The sequence below is a fragment of the Coregonus clupeaformis genome, chromosome 6 (assembly GCF_020615455.1).
Source record: "Coregonus clupeaformis isolate EN_2021a chromosome 6, ASM2061545v1, whole genome shotgun sequence".
NCBI lineage: Eukaryota > Metazoa > Chordata > Actinopteri > Salmoniformes > Salmonidae > Coregonus > Coregonus clupeaformis.
In genome coordinates, this window is record NC_059197.1 from 14,028,524 (window position 1) to 14,053,022 (window position 24,499).

At 44.0% G+C, this 24,499-nt stretch overlaps 1 protein-coding gene across 2 annotated transcripts in view; it reads right to left on the reverse strand.

Annotated features, from left to right (window-relative positions):
* Nucleotides 1-20,757: 20,757 nt before the first annotated feature.
* The window catches only part of LOC121567774 (protein C-ets-1), a 50,614-nt gene continuing 46,872 nt past the window's right edge, over nucleotides 20,758-24,499 (reverse strand). For both annotated transcript variants that reach the window (XM_041878041.1, XM_041878043.2), the window contains 2 exons: nucleotides 24,322-24,440; nucleotides 20,758-24,033 (listed from right to left, as the gene is read on the reverse strand). In XM_041878041.1, the coding sequence (XP_041733975.1) occupies nucleotides 23,818-24,033; nucleotides 24,322-24,440 (335 nt within the window). In that variant the 3' untranslated portion in view covers nucleotides 20,758-23,817. The remainder of the gene's footprint in view (nucleotides 24,034-24,321; nucleotides 24,441-24,499) is intronic.

Consider the following 24,499-nt stretch of genomic DNA (forward strand, 5'->3'; position numbering starts at 1 on the left):
AAAACCTGGCCCTGGTTAAAAATACATGGATCCTCTGTCTGACGTGCCACAGATGCTCCACATTAATGTCTTCCTGGCCTTCCTCAGAGTAGCTTTGTAATTTATCAACTGTTTTTACATGCAGACCCAACAGACGTGTTTTATCTCCACAATAGCACAGAGCTCTGCAGACCATTAAATCAAAGCAATGTTCAACATATTTTTCTCAAAAACAAGCATACTGTAGCTAGTGTGTGTGTGTGTGTTTGTGTGAGTGTGTGTTTGAGTGTGTGAGCGTAGGTGTGTGTTGTGCATGTATGTACTGTATGCACATCTGTTACAGCAGAGTTGCAGATATAGAAGCTGTTCAGATTGACCCCAGTGGGCTAGCGAGTTGATAGTATACAGAAATAGTTTTAGTCAACGAAAATATCCTGTATTTGATTTCTTTTTTAAGCAGGTGTTTCTTTCTCATAAGCTGCTTCTACAATCCTTGCTAGTAACTATATTTCATAAACGATCTAGCTCTGGTTGGGTAAATCCAACACAGGGGCTGGGTTGTAATCAAATCAAATCAAATCAAATTGTATTTGTCACATACGCCGAATACCATTAAATGCTTATTTACAAGACCTTAACCAATAATGCAGTTTAAAAAAAATAGAGTTAAGAAAGTATTTACTAAGTAAACTAAAGTTTAAAAAAATAAAGTTAAAAAAAGTTAAACAATAAAATAACAATAATGAGGCTATACACAGGGTGTACCGGTACCGAGTCCATGAGCGGGGATACAGGTTAGTCGAGGTAATTTGTACATGTAGGTAGGAGTAAAGTGACTATGCATAGATAATAAACAGTGAGTAGCAGCAGTGTAAAAATAAAGGGCGTATTTCCTATTTTGTTGCATTACAACCTGTAATTTAAATTGATTTTTATTTGGATTTCATGTAATGGACATACACAAAATAGTCCAAATTGGTGAAGTGAAATGAAAAAAATTATATAAAATCGATAACGGAAAAGTGGTGCGTGCATATGTATTCTCCCACTTTGCTGTGAAGCCCCTTCAGAAGTCACATAATTAGTTAAATAAAGTCCACCTGTGTGCAATCTAAGTGTCACATGATCTCAGTATATATACACCTGTTCTGAAAGGCCCCATAGTCTGCAACACCACTAAGCAAGGGGCCCCACCAAGCAAGCGGCACCATGAAGACCAAGGAGCTCTCCAAACAGGTCAGGGACAAAGTTGTGGAGAAGTACAGATCAGGGTTGGATTATTTAAAAAATATCCAACACTTTGAACATCCCGACGGAGCACCATTCAATCCATTATTAAAAAATGGAAAGAATATGACACCACAACAAACCTGCCAAGAGAGGCACCAAAACTCACGGACTCACGCACGAAACTCAAGGAGGGCATTAATCAGAGAGGCAACAAAGAGACCGAAGATAACCCTGAAGGAACTGCAAAGCTCCACAGCGGAGATTGAAGTATCTGTCCATAGGACCACTTTATGCCGTACACTCCACACAGCTGGGCTTTACGGAAGAGTGGCCAGAAAAAGCCTTTGCTTAAAGAACAAAATAAGCAAACACGTTTGGTGTTCGCCAAAAGCCATGTGGGAGACTCCCCAACCATATGGACGAAGATACTCTGGTCAGATGAGACTAAAATTTATATTTTTGGCCATCAAGGAAAATGCTATGTCTGGCGCAAACCCAACACCTCTCATCACCCCGAGAACACCATCCAGTGAAGCATGGTGGTGGCAGTATCATGCTGTGGGGATGTTTTTCATCGACAGGGACTGGGAAACTGGTCAGACTTGAAGGAATGATGGATGCCGCTAAATACAGGGAAATTCTTGAGGGAAACCTGTTTCAGTCTTCCAGAGATTTGAGACTAGGACGGAGGTTCAATTCCAGCAGGACAATGACCCTAAGCATACTGCTAAAGCAACATTCAAGTGTTTTAAGGGGAAACATTTAAATGTCTTGGAATGGCCTAGTCAAAGCCCAGACCTCAATCCAATTGAGAAAATGTGGTATGACTTAAAGATTGCTGTACACCAGCGGAACCCATCCACCTTGAAGGAGCTGGAGCTGTTTTGCCTTGAAGAATGGTCAAAAATTCCAGTGGCTAGATGTGCCAAGCTTATAGTGACATACCCCAAGAGATTTGCAGCTGTAATTGCTGCAAAAGGTGGATCTACAAAGTATTGACTTTGGTGTGGTGAATAGTTATGCACGCTCAAGTTTTCAGTTTTTTTGTCTTATTTCTTGTTTGTTTCACAATAAAATATATTTTGCATCTTCAAAGTGGTAGGCATGTTGTGTAAATCAAATGATACAAACCCCCCAAAAAATCAATTTTAATTCCAGGTTGTTAGGCAACGAAATAGGAAAAATGCCAAGGGGAGTGAATACTTTCGCAAGCCACTGTATAACCTTTTGAGTATCTGGTGACCCATTCCAAATCTTTTCAGTCTCCTGAGGGGGAAAGGCTGGTTCGTGCCCTCTTCCTGACTTTCTTTGTGTGTTTGGACCATGATAGTTTGTTGGTGATGTGGACATCAAGGAAATTGACGCTCTCGAGCCACTCCACTACAGCCCTGTCGATGTTCGGCCCATTTCCTGTAGTCCACAATCATCTCCTTTGTCTTGTTCACGTTGAGGGAGAGGTTGTTGTACTCCTGAGTGGCGCAGTGGTCTAAGGCACTGCATCGCAGTGCTAACTGTGCCACTAGAGATCCTGGTTCGAATCCAGGCTCTGTCGCAGCCGGCCGCGACCGGGAGACTCATGGGCGGCGCACAATTGGCCCAGGGTAGGGGAGGGAATGGCCGGCAGGGATGTAGCTCAGTTGATACAGCAAGGCGTTTGCAACGCCAGGGTTGTGGGAATATATATATATATTTATTCACTAACTGTAAGTCGCTCTGGATAAGAGCGTCTGCTAAATGACTAAAATGTAAATGTAAAAATGTTGTTGCCCTGGCACCACACGGCCAGGTCTCTGAACTCCTCCCTATAGGCTGGCTCATCGTTGTTGGTGATCAGGCCTACCACCGTTGTGTCGATAGCAAACTTAATGATGGTGTTGGAGTCGTGCTTGGCCACGCAGTCGTGGGTGAACACGGGCCCCCATGTTGAGGATCAGCGTGGCAGATGTGTTGTTGCCTACCCTTACCACCTGGGGGTGGCCCATCAGGAAGTCCAGGATCCAGTTGCAGAGGGAGGTGTTTAGTCCCAGGGTCCTGAGCTTTGTAAGCAATATGGTGTTGAACGCTGAGCTGTAGTCAATGAACAGCATTCTCACATAGGTGTTCCTTTGTCCAGGTGGGAAAGGGCAGTGTGGAGTGGCGCAGTGGTCTGTGCCACTAGAGATCCTGGTTCGAATCCAGGCTCTGTCGTAGCCGGCCGCGACCGGGAGACCCATGGGGCGGCGCATAATTGGCCCTGCGTCGTCCAGGGTAGGGGAGGGAATGGCCGGCAGGGATGTAGCTCAGTTGGTAGAGCATGGCGTTTGCAACGCCAGTGTTGTGGGTTCAATTCCCACGGGGGGCCAGTATGAAAAATAAAATAATGTATGCACTCACTAACTGTAAGTCGCTCTGGATAAGAGCGTCTGCTAAATCACTAAAAATGTTTTTTTTTTTTATGAGTGCGATTGAGATTGCGTCATCTGTGGATCTGCCTGGGCGGTATGCGAATTGGAGTGGGTCTAGGGTTTCCAGGATGGTGGTGTGAGCCATGACCAGCCTTTCAAAGCAGTTCATGGCTACTGATGTGAGTGCTACGGGACAATAGTAATTTAGGTAGGTTACCTTCACTTTCTTGGGCACAGGGACTATGGTGGTCTGCTTGAAACATGTAGGTATTACAGACTCGGTCAGGGAGAGGTTGAAAATGTCAGTGAAGACACTTGCCAGTTGGTCCGCGCATGCTCTGAATACACGTAATCCGTCTGGCCCCGCTGCCTTGTGAATGTTGACCTGTTTAAAGGTCCGAAACAGCTGGTGCTCTCATGCATTCTTCAGTGTTGCTTGCCTCGAAGCGAGTATAAAAGGCATTTAGCCCCTCTGGTAGGCTCGCGTCACTGGGCAGCTCGCGGCTGGGTTTCCCTTTGTAGTCCGTAATAGTTTGCAAGCCCTGCCACATCCAACGAGCGTCAGAGCCGGTGTAGTAGGATTCAATCTTAGTCCTGTATTGACGCTGTGCCTGTTTGATGGTTCGTCTGAGGGCATAGCGGGATTTTTTACAAGCGTCCGGATTAGTGTCCCGCTCCTTGAAAGTGGCAGCTCTAGTCTTTAGCTCGGTGCGGATGTTGCCTGTAATCCATGGGTTCTGGTTGGGAAATGTAATACTGTCACTGTGGGGATGACGTCGTCGATGCACTTATTGATGAAACTGGTGGTCTGGAGTTATTTTTTCTCTGGTTGCACAGAGGTAGAGATGAGGTAAAACGGATTTAAGTTTGCCTACATTAAATTTGCTGGCCACTAGGAGCACCGCTTCTGGATGAGCATTTTCTTGTTTGCTTATGGCCTTTGTGACGTCACGAGAGGCTACACAGCTTTCAGCGGGATTGCTCAAGTAGTGCAAGGAGACAAGGTTCAAACAAAACAAGGATTTTATTATAGGTCTTGGGAAATTAACGAAAATATAACCAAATTCTGCTCTCTTGTGGCTCTTTAAGGGTTAACAGTTCAGGGATGTCTCTTCCACATCCAAAATCATAATTCTCACTCGCTCAGATAACTTTTCCCCAGCCTTACTGTAGTCCACGTTGCAGCTAGTGGCCAACCCAGCAAAAAGTCCTTCCAAATGTCTCTCACGTATTTCCACAGGTGCATATATCCAAAGGTGAGTATTTCCCAAAGGTAAGTATCTCCAAATCCTTATATTCCTCATGGAAGTGGACGTGCAGCACTCTTGTCCTCCAGAGAGCCCAGGTTGGAGACTGTGTTACTTCACAACCCACACACTCCCTCAGTGTGTCTCTTCCCTTCCCAAACCTTCCAGCTCATCAGCTCCTGATCTGTTTCAGCTGCGTGGGAAGATTGGCCATAGAGGGGTGGAGTTCCCGACCATACCAGCAGATGGAGCCATAGCTGTCTGGGTTTGCAGCCACCTCAGGGGGATGTAACGTCCCTCCAGGACACAGCCTCTCGTGACATCACACCTTATACAGCTCACTGAGTGCGGTCTTAGTGGCAGCGTTGGTCATAGGAGATGGTAGCATCAACATTATGTACAAAATCAGTTACAAACAATGCAATAAAACACACAAAATAGCACAATTGGTTAGAAGCCTGTAAATCAGCAGACATCCCCTCCGGTGCCATTTTCAGACCTTTTCGCTCTCCTCCATGTGTTTATGTGTGACTCCTAAATGACTAAAATGTAAGGCTTTCCTAATTACATTTAACAAGGTCTGAAATATTCAAGAATCCAAGAGAGCTGTGTTCATTCAGTTCATTGAAAAGCCCAAGTGGGTTTTGAATATTTTTCTTATGAGCAAGGCATGCTGTTTAGTACCCCACCTGCACACACTCTTTGTCCTTCCAGATGTTCTCTCTAAGCAATGCAGTGTAGGGAGATATGGAGCTCTGGCTCTGGTCTGGTAGCATACTGACAGTCATCACTTACAGTATAGTAATGACAACACACTCTCATCTGATTGGAGCTCCCCATGCCCCAGAGTTTACTATCAAAGCAGCTGCCATTGCTGGAGAGAGTCTGTGCTATAAACAAATGTCTTTAGGGTGAGAACAGTTTGGTTTGAGACAATGTCTTTACACAACCAATGTACCGTGCTGGTGTTAGTCAGGGTGGGTTTTCAAATTATATGAGATTTAGTTATGAGATGCAGATGGGTGTCTGTAAATTAATTTGTGTGTAAGACACTTTTGTTTACAGTTGCATTAAGTTTTCTTGAAGCATCTTACGGTCCAAAAAGACTTGAGAATAGCGTTGGGGTGCAGGTCCCAGAGAGTGGTGTTGTTTTAGTTGAAACCCGGTGACGGCACAGCGCTCTGTGTTGTGGTGCGCTGCAGAGATGTCTTCTGGGGTGTTGTCGTGCTGTGATGTGTACCTGATAAAGGTGGTTTCCTGCCACTGCTCCACTTAGCTGGGAGAGATAGTGAAAAGTGCAATCACAGCTGAAAGGGAAGATCCTGTGTGTGTGTGTGTGTGTGTGTTTGCGCGCGTGAGCATGCGTGTATGTGTGCTTGTTTGTGTACGTGTGTGTGTGTGCGCACACATGTGCATGCGTGTACGTGTGCTTGTTTGTGTGTGTGTGTGTGTGTGTGTGTGTGTGTTTGTCTGATCAGCACATCCTCTGGCCAGCCCAGGGAAGGAGTGTCCATTCTAACAGCCCCTGTTTACAGCGCCACAGCAACACACTAATGGCTGCAAGAACATACCCTCTCTCCCTCCTTTCTCCCCCCTTATCTACTTTGCAGCATGGGAGGGAAGGGGGGATGGGGTGTTTGAGCTAGAGTAGCACTCTTTTTGGGTGCATGTCTGTCCTTTGTCAGTCTTAGTTTAGAAAGTTGGCATATTTGTAGTCTGCAGAGTATAGAAATGCAATTATTCATCAGCATGAACATTTCAGGAGGAGTTTGTTCTTGTCCACCCAAGCCTCTGTAACAAGAGAAAACTCCTCTCACTAGTCTGTACGTTGCGGTCAGTGACTGTCCTGTTCTATATTAGTCTCCTTATCACCTGACACTACTCACACCCCTGCTGCGCTGGTTGGCTCTCCCCTTCCCTACCTCTCTCCTCTGCACGGGGACTGGAGCACGGGCCAAGTCCCTAAGCACACATATGCCTCTGGGCTGCTCCGAGCCTCCTTGCTGTGCTGCAGGGGGAGAATGTGAGAACGGTGGGCCCTGGCTTTTCCCAGCCAACAGCCACGGCCCAGGAGATTGCCATGGAGCGAGTCCGCCTCGCCTCGCTCAACCCCATGATGTGGGAATGGGAATAGCCTGGGAGGGAGGGAGGTTGTCCCATTGAGTGGACTCAGGCACCCTGCCCGGCCCGGTCAGTTAAAGATAGTTAGCTCTGTGTGTGTTTTCTTGTCTGTTGTTTCGCCTTGCCTCAGAGACCAAACAACAGTGCCACACAAGTGGTCGGGACTGGAGTCTCTGCGGCCAAGTGTCTCCAGGGGTTATGACCTCTTTGTCACTTCATTAAAGAGCAGTGTGTAAACGTCTTTGCATTGTTGCAGAAAATGTTCACTCCAGGGTTATTGATTGACGTTACTCCCCCTTGTGCTCCTCAGTTGTTTTTCTGCCCTTTGTCCTTTTTCAACTCGTTGCTATAGTTTCTCTTTCTTCAGTTACCACCTTATTACTAGTTTCAAAAACACTTACTCTGTGTTATGACTCAGATCCAGCTACCTCAACAGACTGTTAGTGTGTGTTATGACTCAGATCCTGCTACCTCAAAAGACTGTTAGTGTGTGTTATGACTCAGATCCAGCTACCTCAACAGACTGTTAGTGTGTGTTATGACTCAGATCCAGCTACCTCAACAGACTGTTAGTGTGTGTTATGACTCAGATCCAGCTACCTCAACAGACTGTTAGTGTGTGTTATGACTCAGATCCAGCTACCTCAACAGAATGTTAGTGTGTGTTATGTATTACACAACCACTATCATAACTGAAGAGACCACAGGGTGGTTTGGTGAGTAATCTCTAGTCTAGCCCCACCATGTTACACTGATAAAGAGCAGGAGTGTCTGCTCTGGCTCAGACCTGAGAACCAGACCCCCCTCCTCCCCTCTTCTCCTCCCAACACCTCTCCGCTAGACACTACACCCCCACTGAGAACACTGAGGGCCACCCAAGGGCCAAACTTAGACCAGCAACATTCATCTGGGTTTAGTAAGGAGTTTCAACATCCCTGTTCAGTCTATAGTACGCATTCATGCTATGAGAATCAGGAGGACTCCCTCCGTCGCCTACACCTTCTTTGTCATAAAGCTGTCAGTCCTAGAAGCATACCAGCATAACTGCTTTTGGGCAGTCCCACACACGCACGCACACAGACATAATGCACACGCCAACAAACATATACACAGACAGACACACATGAACTCACACAAAGTTATGGGAAGTTCTGTTCTTCCAGTCGATGAACAACACTAACTCGATGTCCGTATGTCACTGGGATCCTTGTATGGGGGAGTTTGGACAGTGTCATCTTGGAAAGTGTAATCTTGGACAGTGCCATCTTGTGACGTCACACTCTCTCACACAGTGAAAGAGGGCTGATGTGTCTACTTAGTCATACAGAAAGATTCTGTGGAAAAATATTACTGGCAACATAGCTTAGTTGATTACATGATTTCAGATTCCATGGAAAGAAGTAGTGGTACTTACCAAGCTTAATTCTAGCTATTGTACACTGTGGGTTTGTGGAATGTTGCCTTCCACTGAAAATAGCCAGGGGAGATGATGATTTTGTTGTGTGGTCTGAACAAGCAAAAATATGCCACTGGCTAACTTTAGAGCTTGGAGGTCAAGCGACTCCAGGAATGACTTCAAGAAACCTCTATTTCCAAATGAAGACAGTGTTGACCTACAGTGAAAGTGTTTGTGAAAGTGTTTCCATGTGCTTGCCAAACCGAAACCTTATCTTATAGATTTTTCCATATTATAACAGTAAGGTTGTGACATTTTAAATACAGAAAACAAATAAATGAAAACGTAAGGGTGACTATGATCCAGTGACCTTTATGGAGCTCTTGACAGTTCCGTTTAAGTATTTCCATTAGCAACTGCAGCACCAAAGAGCATTGATATGCAACTCCGCCTGTGACCAACTTCTGCCAGTTGAGGGCTCATAGCTGTCCGTCTAGATGCCCATAGGCAGCAAACCACTCAGAGGACCCCCCAAGTCCCAGTGGCCTTCTCCCCTGGCAAAGCCACCGGCCAGCAGACCGATCAATTCAGGAATGTTTTCTTGAGTAAGTTTACGCCCTCCTAGTTTATTGCTCAAGGCAGACGGGAGATATTTTACTGTGTTATTTCAAGAAAATGAGTTCATTCATGTTGTGTGAGTTCATTCATGTTGTGCATGTCTGCATTCACACAAACTCTAAATGCTCTTGTCCTTTTACACATAGCTTTAACCTCTGAGATGCCAAAGGTGTCACAGATTACTTTACTCGGTGTGGCCATTGGAAGAGAGAGGGAGGGTTGAATTCCTCATGAGGACAGTATCTGCTGTAACTCTCTAGTGTTTTAAATCAAAGTAAGACTTTGTGAACATTTTGCATTTTACAGTTCAATTAACCTCTTAAGGATCTGACCCTTTTTTTCCAATTTTCGCCTAAAATGACATACCCAAATCTAACTACCTGTAGCTCAGGACCTGAAGCAAGGACATGCATATTCTTGATACCATTTGAAAGGAAACACTTTGAGGTTTGTGGAAATGTGAAATTAATGTAGGAGAATATAACACATTAGATCTGGTAAAAGATAAAAAGATAAAAACATGTGTTTTCTATTTGTTCCATCATCTTAGAAATGCAAGAGAAAGGTCACAATACAATATCGCAGTTTAGGCGCAATGTAGATTTTCGCCACTAGATAGCAGCAGTGTGTGTGCAAAGTTTCAGATTGATCCAGTGAAGCATTGCAATACTGGACTATTTTGTATGAAGTCTGCCCAAATGTGCCGAATTTATCAATTTATACATTTTCAAGTACATAACTATAGAGAACATACAAAAATGATATGGTAATACAAAATGTAAGTTTACACACTCCCAGGAATGTCAAAAATGATGGATCATTAGCTTATACACTAACTTTCACACATCTAGATGGCCGGGCGGGGTGGGTGTGGAGCCATAGACAGCAAGGGTTGAAATTTGAATATAAAAATTGATTTTATCAAACAAAACTATGCTATATTTTATCTCTGGGACCCTCAGGATGACAAATCAGAGCAAGATTACTGAACGTAAGTACATTATTTACCTTCAGAGGTGAATGTATCAAACCAGTTGCCGTGATAAGTTTGTTGTTGTTGTGCACTCACCTCAAATAATAGCATGGCATTTTTTCACTGTAATAGCTACTGTAAATTGGACAGTGCAGTTAGATTAACAAGAATTTAAGCTTTCTGCCCATTTAAAACATGTCTATGTCCTGGAAGGTTTGCTGTTACTTACAACAGCCATGCTAATCACATTAGCGCACGTTAGTCAACCATCCCGTATACGGGACACCGATCCCGTAGAGGTTAAAGTGTCACCAAGTTTGTCATTTAGCTTCAGCTGAGGAACCATTTGCATGGCAGCTATAGAGATGTATTATAAATTGATAACATAATTAATCAACCTTAAAAAGATAGAAAAATACTTAGGGCTCTATTCAATCCCTATCGCTGAAGCATTACAGATTTCGCAATATAAATGTAAAGCTAATTTCCAATTGAGACGACATATGCAGCATTTACCATGAATGCCGTCTCCGCCAACACGGGAACAATGCCTTTAAATTCTTATTGGGCTTTAGCGCAGAAGACTGGCTAGGCCACTCCAGGACCTTGAAATGCTTCTTACGAAGCCACTCCTTCGTTGCCCGGGCGGTGTGTTTGGGATCATTGTCATGCTGAAAGACCCAGCCACGTTTCATCTTCAATGCCCTTGCTGATGGAAGGAGGTTTTCACTCAAAATCTCACGATACATGGCCCTATTCATTCTTTCCTTTACACGGATCAGTCGTCCTGGTCCCTTTGCAGAAAAACAGCCCCAAAGCATGATGTTTCCACCCCCATGCTTCACAGTAGGTATGGTGTTGTTTGGATGCAACTCAGAATTCTTTGTCCTCCAAACACGACGAGTTGAGTTTTTACCAAAAAGTTCTATTTTGGTTTCATCTGACCATATGACATTCTCCCAATCCTCTTCTGGATCATCCAAATGCACTCTAGCAAACTTCAGACGGGCCTGGACATGTACTGTCTTTCATTAGGTCCCCCCGTGTGGTTCTGGGATTTTTGCTCACCGTTCTTGTGATCATTTTGACCCCACGGGGTGAGATCTTGCGTGGAGCCCCAGATCGAGGGAGATTATCAGTGGTCTTGTATGTCTTCCATTTCCTAATAATTGCTCCCACAGTTGATTTCTTCAAACCAAGCTGCTTACCTATTGCAGATTCAGTCTTCCCAGCCTGGTGCAGGTCTACAATTTTGTTTCTGGTGTCCTTTGACAGCTCTTTGGTCTTGGCCATAGTGGAGTTTGGAGTGTGACTGTTTGAGGTTGTGGACAGGTGTCTTTTATACTGATAACAAGTTCAAACAGGTGCCATTAAAACAGGTAACGAGTGGAGGACAGAGGAGCCTCTTAAAGAAGAAGTTACAGGTCTGTGAGAGCCAGAAATATTGCTTGTTTGTAGGTGACCAAATACTTATTTTTCCACCATAATTTGCAAATAAATTCATAAAAAATCCTACAATGTGATTTTCTGGATATTTTTTTCTCATTTTGTCTGTCATAGTTGACGTGTACCTATGATGAACATTACGGGCCTCTCTCATCTTTTTAAGTGGGAGAACTTGCACAATTGGTGGCTGACTAAATACTTTTTTCCCCCACTGTATCTACCTCTCTCTCAACCGGATGGGACCTCCTAGTGTCGACACGGAGCCCCGCCAATCCATCACGACTGGTCTGCCGACGTGATCGTCTGATGTGGTTTCAACAGTCTTCCTGTTGTGGCGACCACGAAGATCCATCTGCTAACCCCGGCCCGCTAGCACACGCAATCAATAGCGTTGCCTCCTGCTCGCCTGTGCCGTAGCAGCCATCGAACTGCTCCCGGACTCACCTATTGCTGTTCACTGGACCTTATGATCACTCAGCTACACAGCGACACAGCTGATGCCTGCTGGACTGCTCCTTTACACGGTACCCCATCCTGTTCATCTGTCCTGTTTATCTGTTTAGCCTCAGCCCAAACTTTTGTCGCCATTACCAGTTGTTGTCTTAGCTCTCTCGAATAACACCTGTGATTGCTTTATGCCTCTCTCCCATGTCAATATGCCTTGCCTATTGCTGTTTCGGTTAGTTCTTATTATACAATTTCATTGTAGAGCCCCCAGTCCCGCTCAACCTGCCTCAGATAGCTCCTTTGTCCCACCCCCCATACACGCGGAGACCAGCTCAATCGGTGCCTCCAATGATGCTATCTCTTTCATCGTTACCCAACGCTTAGGTTTACCTCCACTGTACTCATATCCTTCCATATCCTTGTCTGTACATAATGCCCTGAATCTATTCTACAACGCCCGGAAATCTGCCTTTATTTTACAACGCCTTTATTCTCTGTACCCAACGCACTAGATGACCAGTTCTTAAAGCCTTTAGCCGTATCCTTATTCTACTCCTCCTCTGTTCCTCTGGTGATGTAGAAGTTAACCCAGGCCCTGTAGCCCCCAGTATCACTCCTACTCCCCAGGCGCTATCATTTGCTGACTTCTGTAACCGTAAAGGACTTGGTTTCTTGCATGTTAACATCAGAAGCCTTCTCCCTAAGTTTGAGTTATTCACTGCGTTGGCACACTCCGCCAACCCTGATGTTCTAGCAGTGTCTGAATCCTGGCTTAGGAAGGCCACCAAAAACTCTGACATTTCCATCCCCAACTACAAAATGTTCCATCTAGATAGAACTGCCAAAGGAGGCGGAGTTGCAATCTACTGTAGAGATAGCCTGCAGAGCTCTATCATACTATCCAGGTCTGTGCCCAAACAGTTTGAGCTTCTACTTCTAAAAATCCACCTTTCCAGAAATAAGTCTATCACTGTTGCCGCTTGCTACAGACCCCCCTCAGCCCCCAGCTGTGACCTGGACACCATATGTGATTTGATTGCCCCCCATCTATCATCAGAGTTCGTACTGCTTGGTGACCTAAACTGGGATATGCTTAATACTCCGGCCGTCCTACAATCTAAACTAGATGCCCTCAATCTCACACAAAACCCTAATTCCGTAAATATGGGCACCCTCATAGATATCATCCTGACTAATTTACCCTCTAAATACACCTCCGCTGTCTTATAATATAATAATAATAATAATATGCCATTTAGCAGACGCTTTTATCCAAAGCGACTTACAGTCATGTGTGCATACATTTTTACGTATGGGTGGTCCCGGGGATCGAACCCACTACCCTGGCGTTACAAGCGCCATGCAGTGATCTCAGCGATCACTGCCTCATTGTCTGCGTCCGTAATGGGTCTGCGGTCAAATGACCACCCCTCATCACTGTCAAACGCTCCCTAAAACACTTCAGCGAGCAGGCCTTTCTAATTGACCTGGCCCGGGTATCCTGGATGGATATTGACCTCATTCCGTCAGTAGAGGATGCCTGGTTGTTCTTTAAAGGTGCTTTCCTCTCCATCTTAAATAAGCATGCCCCATTCAAATAATTCAGAACTAAGAACAGATATAGCCCCTAGTTCACCCCAGACTTGACTGCCCTTGACCAGCACTAAAACATCCTGTGGTGTACTGCATTAGCATCGAACAGCCCCACGATATGCAACTTTTCAGGGAAGTCAGGAACCAATATACACAATCAGTTAGGAAAGCAAAGGCTAGCTTTTTCAAACAGAAATTTTCATCCTGTAGCACTACTTCCAAAAAGTTTTGGGACACTGTAAAGTCCATGGAGAATAAAAGCACCTCCTCCCAGCTGCCCACTGCACTGAGGCTAGGAAACACTGTCACCACCGATAAATCAACGATAATCAAGAATTTCAATAAGTATTTTGCTACAGCTGGCCATGCTTTCCACCTGGCTACCCCTACCCCGGCCACCAGCTCTGCACCCTCCGCTGCAACTTGCCCATGACCCACCTCCCCGCTTCTTCTTCACCCAAATTCTGATAGCTGATTTCTGAAAGAGCTGCAAAATCTGGACCCCTACAAATCAGCTGGGCTAGACAATCTGGATCCTTTCTTTCTAAAATTAGCCGCCGAAATTGTAGCAACCCCTATTACTAGCCTGTTCAACCTCTCTTTCATATCATCTGAGATCCCCAGAGATTGGAAAGCTGCCGCGGTCATCCCCCTCTTCAAAGGGGGTGACACTCTAGATCCAAACTGTTACAGACCTATATCCATCCTGCCCTGTCTTTCGAAAGTATTTGAAAGTCAAGTTAACAAACAGATCACCGACCATTTCGAATCCCACCGTACCTTGTCCGCTATGCAATCTGGTTTCCGAGCTGGTCATGGGTGCACCTCAGCCACGCTCAAGGTCCTAAATGATATTATAACCGTGAATGTGTCAAATCGGAGGGCCTGTTGTCTGGACCTCTGCCAGTCTCTATGGGGGTGCCACAGGGTTCAATTCTCGTGCAGACTCTATTCTCTGTGTATATCAATGATGTCACTCATGCTGCTGGTGACTCACAGATCCACCTCTATGAAGATGACACAATTTTGTATACATCTGGCCCTTCATTGGACACTATGTTAACAAACCTCCAAACGAGCTTCAATGCCTTTCAACATTCCTTCTGTAGCCTCCAACTGCTCTTAAACTCTAGTAAAACTAAATGCATGCTCTTCAATCTAACGCTGCTTGCACCGCCCGCTCGACTAGAATCACTACTCTCGGCGGGTCTGACTTAGAATATGTGGAACAACTACAAATATCTAGGTGTCTGGTTAGACCGTAAACTCTCCTTCCAGACTCACTTTAAGCATCTCCAATCCAAAGTTAAATCTAGAATCGGCTTCCTATTTCGCAACAAAGCCTCCTTCACTCATGCTGCCAAACATGCCCTCGTAAAACTGACTATCCTACCAATCCTTGACTTCGGCGATGTCATTTACAAAATAGCCTCCAACACTCTACTCAGCAAATTGGATGTAGTCTATCACAGTGCCATCCGTTTTGTCACCAAAGCCCCATATACTAACCACCATTGTGACCTGTACGCTCTCGTTGGCTGGCCCTCAATACATATTTGTCGCCAAACCCACTGGCTCCAGGTCATCTATAAATCACTGCTAGGCAAATCCCCCCCTTATCTTAGCTCATTGGTCACCATAGCAACACCCATCCGTAGTATGCGCTCCAGCAGGTATATCTCACTGGTCATCCCCAAAGCCAACACCTCCTTTGGCCGCCATTCCTTCCAGTTCTCTGCTGCTAATGACTGGAATGAACTGCAAAAATCTCTTAAGCTGGAGACTCTTATCTCCCTCACTAACTTTAAGCATCAGTTGTCAGAGCAGCTTACTGATCACTGCACCTGTACACAGCCCATCTGTAATTAGCCCACCCAACTTCCTCATCCCCATATTGTTATTTATTTTGCTCATTTGCACCCAAGTATCTCTTTTTGCACATCATCTTCTGCACATCTATCACTCCAGTGTTAATACTGAATTGTAATTATTTTGCACTATGGCCTATTTATTGTCTTACCTCCATAACTTACTACGTTTGCACACACTGTATATATATTTTCTGTTGTATTTTTGACTTTATGTTTTGTTTACCCCATATGTAACTCTGTGTTGTTGTTTTTATCGCACTGCTTTGCTTTATCTTGGCCAGGTCGCAGTTGTAAATGAGAACTTGTTCTCAACTGGCCTACCTGGTTAAATAAAGGTTAAAAAAATAAATATATATATATAATAATAATAATACCCTTTATCAGTGGCTGTTCAGTAAATGATGTTAGTGTGTGGTTCACTCCTGGCATCACAGCTACAGTGTTCATTGTCCTTGATTTATTGATGTATTTGACATCCATTGTGTTTGTCAACAGAAGATGTACTGCACAGTACAGGTTGTACAGCACATGTTAGTTTGAGTTGGAAAAATCCTTAACCTTTCTCTGACTAACTTTTCTCTCCAGGAAACGTGTTTCCCATGTTTAGCCTTGAAGCCTCAGAGTGTTTATCTGGCAGAAATAATACAGTAAGACAGCCTCCTGCAAACACTGCTGAGAACTCCAGTAAGCGCTCCTTAGCTTCTGTGTTTTTGTTCGCCTACAGTGATTCACTATGCTTATTTCTGAATATGTATGGAAAGTACCTGCTATGATAAGCAGGGTTTTCACTGTTTATTGACTCAATCTGCATGGTTGAAAGTCATGCAAGAAGAGCTACAACTGACCACACATGAGGCTGAAGTAGTTGAATTAAGGGGGAGCAGCTGGGGGTTGAAAGCATTAGTAAAGGGTGGAATGGCAAGCTACATACAAGAAGAAAGAGAAAAGAGAGAGAGTAGAAGCAAAGGGGCTTTGGTGAAGAGCGAAGAGGGTTGACCCTGTTTTCTCAGGGAGAGGGTAGGAGTGGGGTGCTGAGAGCAGCAGTTCCATGATCCAGCTGTGTGTGTGTTTGTGTGTGTGTGCGTGTGTTTGTGTGTGTGTGTGTTCACTTTATCTTCATTTAAGACATTCACATCTGATCCACTCTCTCTTCACCCACAACTCTCACACCCACAATGGAAAACATCTCCTCTCAAGCCAGTTATATTTCTTACCAAGGACATTAGAGAATAATATTGTTTTCATTTATTGTAATAATTACTTTATAACATTTAATGAAATCAACTTCATTTTCTGACAGACTTAATGTCCCTCAGACAAAGCTAGACCATTAACCCTTCCCTTAGTTGTTGAAGTTTATTTGAAAGGTTTCAAATGAAAACCATGTAAAAAAAATAATATTATGCTCCTCATGAATGTAATGCAAGGAGTCGTTACAAGCGAGGAGAGAATAGAGGGGTGGGCGGCAGTGGCATGAGCTGAGGGGGTGGCCTGCATGGGACTGGTGTGTGTGAGAAAGCCAGACGGGGGGGTGGGGGGGAGCAGTGATTGGAAGCAGATGTTGGCGAGAGCCAAGGCAGAAAAGAAAATGTTTCGGAAAATTCTCAGGCCTTCCCTTTCTGGGCCCTGGCTCCAGCGGCCAATCACAGCACGGCACACACTGGTCTGAGGGGCGTTCAAAGCCTTCTGATTGGCCAAAGGCTCTAACGTGGGCGCTCTGAGCAGATGTCCTGGGAAAGTTGCTGAATCCCAGCCGACCCGATGTAAAAGAGAAATGAAAACATTCGGTCCTACAACTGGACAGGGACCAAAACCTGTTCTAATCCAGCTGCACACACACACACAAACACACGTGCACGCTCACACACCCAATCCACTTGTACAAACAGAGGAACACATGCATGGAATCACATTCTTACAGTATGTCCAACTGAAACGCTTCTAGACCTATAAATATCAAATTCAGTGTCCCTATTCAAGTCATGTAATAAATTGGCCTCTTAAGAACCAAAATTGAAAATGACCTTTATTCAGGAAAATAAATGATGGCGTGTTACCTTTCCTTTTTGTTCTTGTGGTCTGGAGAAGACATTTTGTAATCAATGCAGGAGAGCGGCTCCACACATTCACAACCACCCCTTCACCCCACCAACCCTCCTCACTCTCCCCTAAACCGGGCAAGACCACTCCACTCACTCCTCAGACACATCTCCTTCTTCACCTCCTCACAAAGAAGCCACCCACCTCATTGTGGCCCTGTATCTGACAGGTGCTATAGTGCCAGGGTTGTAAATCAATCACCATTACTAATGGAAAGTCCACATTACCATGTGAAGCCAGTCCATTTCCTCCCAGAATGCCAGGTCCCTGGTACCCAGGCCCTCATGAATGCAAGGCGGGCGGCCCACCAGCCCCAAGACTGGCTCTCATTTCAGCAAGGCTACCACGAGGACCAGGGGTGCCTCTGGGAGTCAATGGCATATTAACTGAGGATGCGACAACAGCAATAAAAATGCAAATTGCAGCCCAAGCTGAGGATGCCCCAGCCGTGACCTTCATAAACCTATATAATACAGTCCTCCACCTGCAATGACATGTGGGTCAACCCATCTCCTCCACCACAATACACACAGATGAATGAGAATGAAAAGAAAAAAATAAAAAAAGCAGGAGATTGACTACCTCCTTTTCCCGGAGTGGGAAGTCATAGTAAATAAAATGTATTATTTTGTATGTCAATCAAGTTTGTTAATTACATGTATGTTCCATAAATGTCAAGCATCTTAAAAGTGTCACTGCTTTCTGGGTGTTTACTCAGTCTCTGACAGCTGTGGTGATTGTGTAAATCATTTGTCTCTGGATGACGTTTGGCCACCGCAGGAACCGTCAGAAGGGTCAGACCGTTGGAAAAGATACAGTCTCTTGTAACGGACATAGGCCAATATGTTTATGTGTTCCCCAGACACCACTCCTACCCTGGGTCCATATTGACTCAACCAAGCAGACTTTACCATGAAGAACAATAAGACCAGAATAGAACCAACTCTGTTGTGTTACCGCCAGTGGGGGGCCGAAGGGGATGTTGGTCATATTTCATGCCTTCTCTATGTAATGGAAGCAGTGAGCCGTATCTGTCTGCGTCACACTCTTCCTCTCTCCCTATAGAGGAGCTGTGATTAAGTACTGAGAGAGGCAGAGATCAGGGAGGCATCATGGGTCCTACCAGTATCCTAGACAAATTGCTTAACCAACTACGCAATAGGCCTGCACAACATACAATGCTTACTAAGTAGGACTAGGAGTTTTTCCTGGTAAGGTCAGGTGGTTAGGAGAATCTCATGGCAGTAAACACAGCACACAGCCAGTCAAAGCTCCTATCCCCCTCCTACTCTATTCTTCCCCTGCATCTCAGTCTTTTCATCTTAACAGAACATATCATCTTGAACCGTGTTGAACAACACAATTCACCAACCTCTGTAGTGCAGCTATCTCAGTCTGAACCTTAGTGTGCTCCATCCTCCTTCTCCTTCTCCTCCTCCTCCTTTCTCACTCCTGTTAAAAAGACTAGGCGTAGGAGACAGATGAAGCTTCACAAGCGAGGCCTTTAGATAAATATTTGGGTTGAAGTCTGACAAATGCGTCTCTCTACGTTTCTGGAGCGGAGTAAGCTGTGAGCGACATGGGGTCTCAGACATGGAGGCAGACATCTCCGTCTCCTGACATCTCGGTGCCACCACCAGGCGCTACAGTTTTCTTTCCTATTCTGCTGTTACGTTCTCTCTCTATTCTCTTTATAGCAGTGATTTAGTTTTTTGGGTCTGTGAGTTGAGTGAGATACAACAAATAGCCATGCCTCGTCTGAGTGCTTTGTCTCTCTCTCTTTGGATGTGAAACCAGCAGGTGTGAATGGTATCATAATGTGTTGGGTTTTGTTCCAGGTTCTTTGGCACGAGGGGCTCCCAGAGCTTCTAGTGAAGTGTTTAAAGACTGTGTTGACTGGTTATAGTGTCTGGTCTGGATCACAGGCCCACGGGGGTGGAATCGTGAATGTTAGAAGAACCACCTGCATAACCTAAGCCTCCAGTACAGGAGAATATTAGCCAGAGTGTCTGTGTGTACGTGCATGTATGAGTGTCAGCATCTACATCCTGTCTACTGTATTTATAAAACGTTGCAGGTACAGGATGTTTTAGTCATGTTGCATCCAAGTCCCAGTAAAAATAATACTACCGTGAAGGAGTCTGAGACTATAGTTTTAATACTAAAGTTCTAACCTAAGCTTCTTCACTACAGCTTATTTGAACCAAGAGCATACTGCACGCCATTGAACATCTCAGCAAGGATCTTCCTACTTGGTCTTTCATGTACAAAACACTCATCTTAAATATGTTAATGATTTCAAGGTCTAGCCTCTATCCTTATGTGACATCTCAAACCAAGCCATTATACAGTATCATCCCAGTAAAGGAATATAAAATATTTCATCTTTATGCCAATAACTGATAAAGCTTAGTTTGGTACAGACCATTCTGTGACTGTGGGATGAAGACACTAGTCTGTATTGGGACTGGTCCTTGGCCTTTTGTCCAGTGTGCTGTTCTAGAGGAGCCAGACAGCTGTGCCGTGTCGGGCAGCGGCTGGGGAGCGGGCACGGCCTGTATTGTTTTTATCTAAAGTATAATTGCTAGGACCCTAAGGTTATAAACACATGAATGGGCCTAGTGTGCCTGTTTGTGCTTTGACGTCACCCATCGCCGTGGAAGTGACAGACTCGTTAACCAGGTACCCGCCAGCGACATCCCAGCATGCCTTTCAGAGGGGACCTGGATCTGCCACCAGGCCCAAACTGGGCTCTGAGACTGAGAGACCAACACATACTGTTGATATGCACATTGTAGATGTACTGTATTTGGCTGCCTTTACACAGGCAGCCCAATTCTGATATTTTGTTTCACTAACTGGTCTTTTGACCAATCAGATCAGCTCTGAAAAAGATCTGATGTGAAAATATCTGACTTTATTGGTCAAAATACCAATTAGTAGGAAAAAGATCAGAAATGGGCTGCCTGTGTAAACACAGTCTGTTATCATGGTTGAGTGAGATACGGACTTGCTCATGCAGGTTTTGGATGTGAGTTATTAATATGCAATGTGTGAGGTGAATAGGCCTAGATGTGTTCATCCAGTATATGCCCAGGTGGTTATTAAAATGAGTACACAGATATATTTTGACGATAATGTGTATCTACTTCTATTGTGTTTACAAAGAGCTAACTGACTAACCTTTCTTTTGGCATGTAGTCAAGGCCAGGAAGCCAAGTAAGACTGATTTCTTTAAGAGCTATTTCACTTATTTTCAATGTACTGTAAGTTACAGTATAGAAGTAATTTTTCAAAAGCCTTTTTTGCTCTGGTAATATTAGAAGAAATAACCACACATTACACACAAAAGTATGAAATATTTGTTCACATATACTTTTTTATAACATAACATTTTTTAAGTACATTAAGAAATAGAAGCTACAGTTTATAAAACTTTCCAGCAGAAATCAATGATGGGCCAGCATCAGCCTTTTTCTTTAACAGACAGGTCTATTCTCTATATCAAAAGAAAATCGCTACATTTTTTCCTGTGCTACCTTTATTTCCCATGAAAGCACCAGCTGTCTGTGTCTTTTTCTTTTATAAAATATAAATTATTGAAAAATATTCAAATGTTTGTGAACTAAATACATAAAAAAGTATCTCATTAACAAAAATACAGAAACACTATAAAATATACAAAAACAACACCATTCATAACAAAACAGGTTTCCTAATGGATCAGTCTGAGATATGCTAATATCGTAAGGTATCTGTGTATGTATGTATTTACTCCATTTAGAAAGATCTGCGCAATACTTGTGTCTACAACTTAACGTATATGACATTTACTGAAACAAACTTTACTTTGAAGTCCAAACAGACACAGTATATGTTCCATTTAAACAGACAAAGATATTATATTCTGATCTACTCAAAATTGTGACTGGCTTGGAGCTGGAAGGCATATATTTAAATATCTGAACAGTTGTCCTAACGTAAAAAACATTATTTGGAGTAAAAACATCTGAACAGTAATAATCAAACAGTGATGTGAATCCTGGAAATATAGCGTGCATAAAGGACGGCGCCACAGAGATTGAGTGGATTGATTTGTTCAAGAGAATTGAATCTTTTTTACACAAGATTATGTGTGTGTGTATGTTTGTGCTGACTGACACTGGAAGAACCAACCCTGTGGTCAGTTGCCCAACTAAAAAGTAACTAATATGGACAGAAATCGCTTTCCTATAATCTCAAGGGGGAACTACAGTCAGTCCAGCCAAATCTCTTCGCTGAGTCCTAACACTGAGTGCTTTCCAACAAATCAAAAGATCAAAGCAGAAACAACACTTTGAATGTGAGGGAATAACGGTCCCTGTCCTCCAAGATGGTGGACATACCCAAAGCACTATCTATCGCCCAGACCTCACATGGGTTTGGTTATTATTCCTGCTTTGTCTCTTGCCTATTTGTTTAATCTGGGTCTTAATAAAGCGTTATGAAATACAATCTGTACAAATAGACATTTCAAAACCTATTTTCATCAGTATGGGTAACATTCAGCCACTGTAAACAATAACATTTGTATTTTAAGATGATATTTCTTGACTTTGGCTTTTCCCATAATGCCTGCGTACAGTCATGTTCACACTGACGACAACCAGCACAACTACTGTGGATCTTGAGCAAGCTGCACAAGTACATACAGTATTCCGGGCATATCATTTCATTGATCCATTCCATATACTGAATTGGGTGTCCTTTTGTCTTAGAAATAATAGAAAAGCATGTACAAAGCATGGTAAGAAAATAGCATATAATGCCACGTCTCTCCCAGTAGTCCTTTACCCCAACTGTTTATGGTAGTCCTATAGATCTCTACCTCCTCAGACAATGGTGAAAGGGAGCATATATACAAACACTTCAGTTAACAAAAGCCTCCAAGCTGTGCAACAGCACAAGCATTCATCTCATCCTCATGCCATAATGATGATGATTCTCTTTACTGATTAGCTTCACAACTCCATGGTTCCCTCCCAAAACCACCCAGTCCTGTTCACAAACCACCCAGTCCTGTTCACAAACCACCCAGTCCTGTTCACATCCCTGTCTTCCAAACAGTCATCCAAAGTTTATACTCCTTGCTTCAAACCCTTATCTTTTCACCATACTACCATCATGCACCTTGATATACCTTACCTAGCTATGGCAGCTTCCCTTCATTCAGAGAACACCACATAACACACAAAAATACAGTACACGCTACATTCCTAAGCTTTCCGACAAAACAATCCCTTGTGTACATGGCTCGCAATTCAATCTGTCGACAACAGGTCTCTCCCTCTCTGTTCTCTTCTAAAACAATGCTAAAATGGGGGCTTGAAAAACCACTTAATGTAGAGATTGTGCTAATATGCATGGGCACATTTGACTCTTTGTGTCCAAATACTTTCAAAACTCACCACATAAAGGGTGTCTAAGGACTTTTATTACTGGTGGTAGGACAGTAATGTATGCAATATGCAAAGTCCTGGTGGCAGACTATAGCGAAGCAGCAAATGTGCGAAGGTGAAAGCGTCAGTTTTAAAGCAACGGTTACTTTCAGTTGTCTATCAACCGCTCTTGGTATGAGTAAGTAACTCTCCATCCAACCTATGAAAATGAGTAAAAAGGCCAGTGTCTAGTGTCGTCTGATAACCAAATCAGCATGTTTCAGTCATTGGCCTTTCGCAGAGAGGAGACAGGACTAACTTAGCCTTAAATGGTACAACATTTTGGTTTCAGAATACCTTCATCAACATAAAAAAAACTAAACGGGGGAACCCTGGTCGGACTGAGACTCAACAGTACACCAGGAGTTCAATCTCAACGATAATACTGTCACAAACATTATGCTTCTGAAACAATAGTAAAAAAAAGAGAAAAGAAATAAGAGAACTCTACCCAATGCCTATTGTGTGCAGTGGCAGAGAAACAGTGACCTATTTCCACTACTTTCCATTTTTAATTTGGCAACAGATTTCATAGAAGGAACTCTCCATCCATGCAATGTCCTTCCCTACAATGAATCCTTCACTGTCTCTTGGCCCTCTTCCACAATGACAGTTTCTTGTCCTACTTAGGCTAAATGGCCACTCTATTCTAACTGATAGCTTTCCATGTGCCTTGAGCTACTAAGTAATACCTGTATATACATATAGCTATGACACACACTATCTCAAATGCAACATACTATGAATTTGCACGTTTGGCATCGTGCTTCCTTTTTGAACGTTGTTTGACAACAGCTCAAAATGATACAGACCACAGTTTAGGTGTTGAGAATGGACGCCCCCTTTTACCGGACGGTAAATATCAATCTCCGAGCCCCAGTCCCCTCGGCTCCTTTACTCTCCTCTTCTTCTTTTCTTCTCTCATCCCTCTGTTTTCACTCGTCCGCATCAGGCTTAACGTCCAACATGGCGTGGAGCTCCTCGGGGGTGTATCCCAGCAGGCTTTTTAAGTCACAGACAAAGCGGTAGACGTAGCGCTTCCCTGATGTCTTGTGGATGATGTTCTTGTCGTAGTAGTAGCGCAGGCCTCGGCTCAGCTTTTCGTAGTTCATCTTGGGCTTGTTTTTCCTCTTCCCCCACCTCCGAGCCACCTGAGTCATAGAGGGAAAAGGCACCCTGTTATACCGTGTATCAAACTTGAGACAGAGCTCTGAACTAACCTCACATTACAATGTTATCATGTACATGTCTTCTCTTGACATGGATCAATATTTAATGTAGCTAAATGTACCTGATACCACTAAGGTTCCTCTGAGTCTAAGTGAGGCAAATGATACTGTTGTTGGCATCACATTAAAAAGACATCAAGCTCATCTGTCTAACTATTTAGGGCCCCCATGCCATGTAAGGTCAGTGGTGGGAGGGTCATGACCTCTCACCTCGTCAGGGTCGGACAGCTTGAACTCCCAGCCGTCTCCCGTCCAGCTGATGAAGGACTGACAGGACTTGTCCGTCAGAAGCTCCAGTAGAAACTGCCACAGCTGGATGGGGCCGCTGCCTGCAGAGCAGAACCAGGAGAAGGGAGAGAGGAGAAGAACAAGGTTAGAACACAGAGAG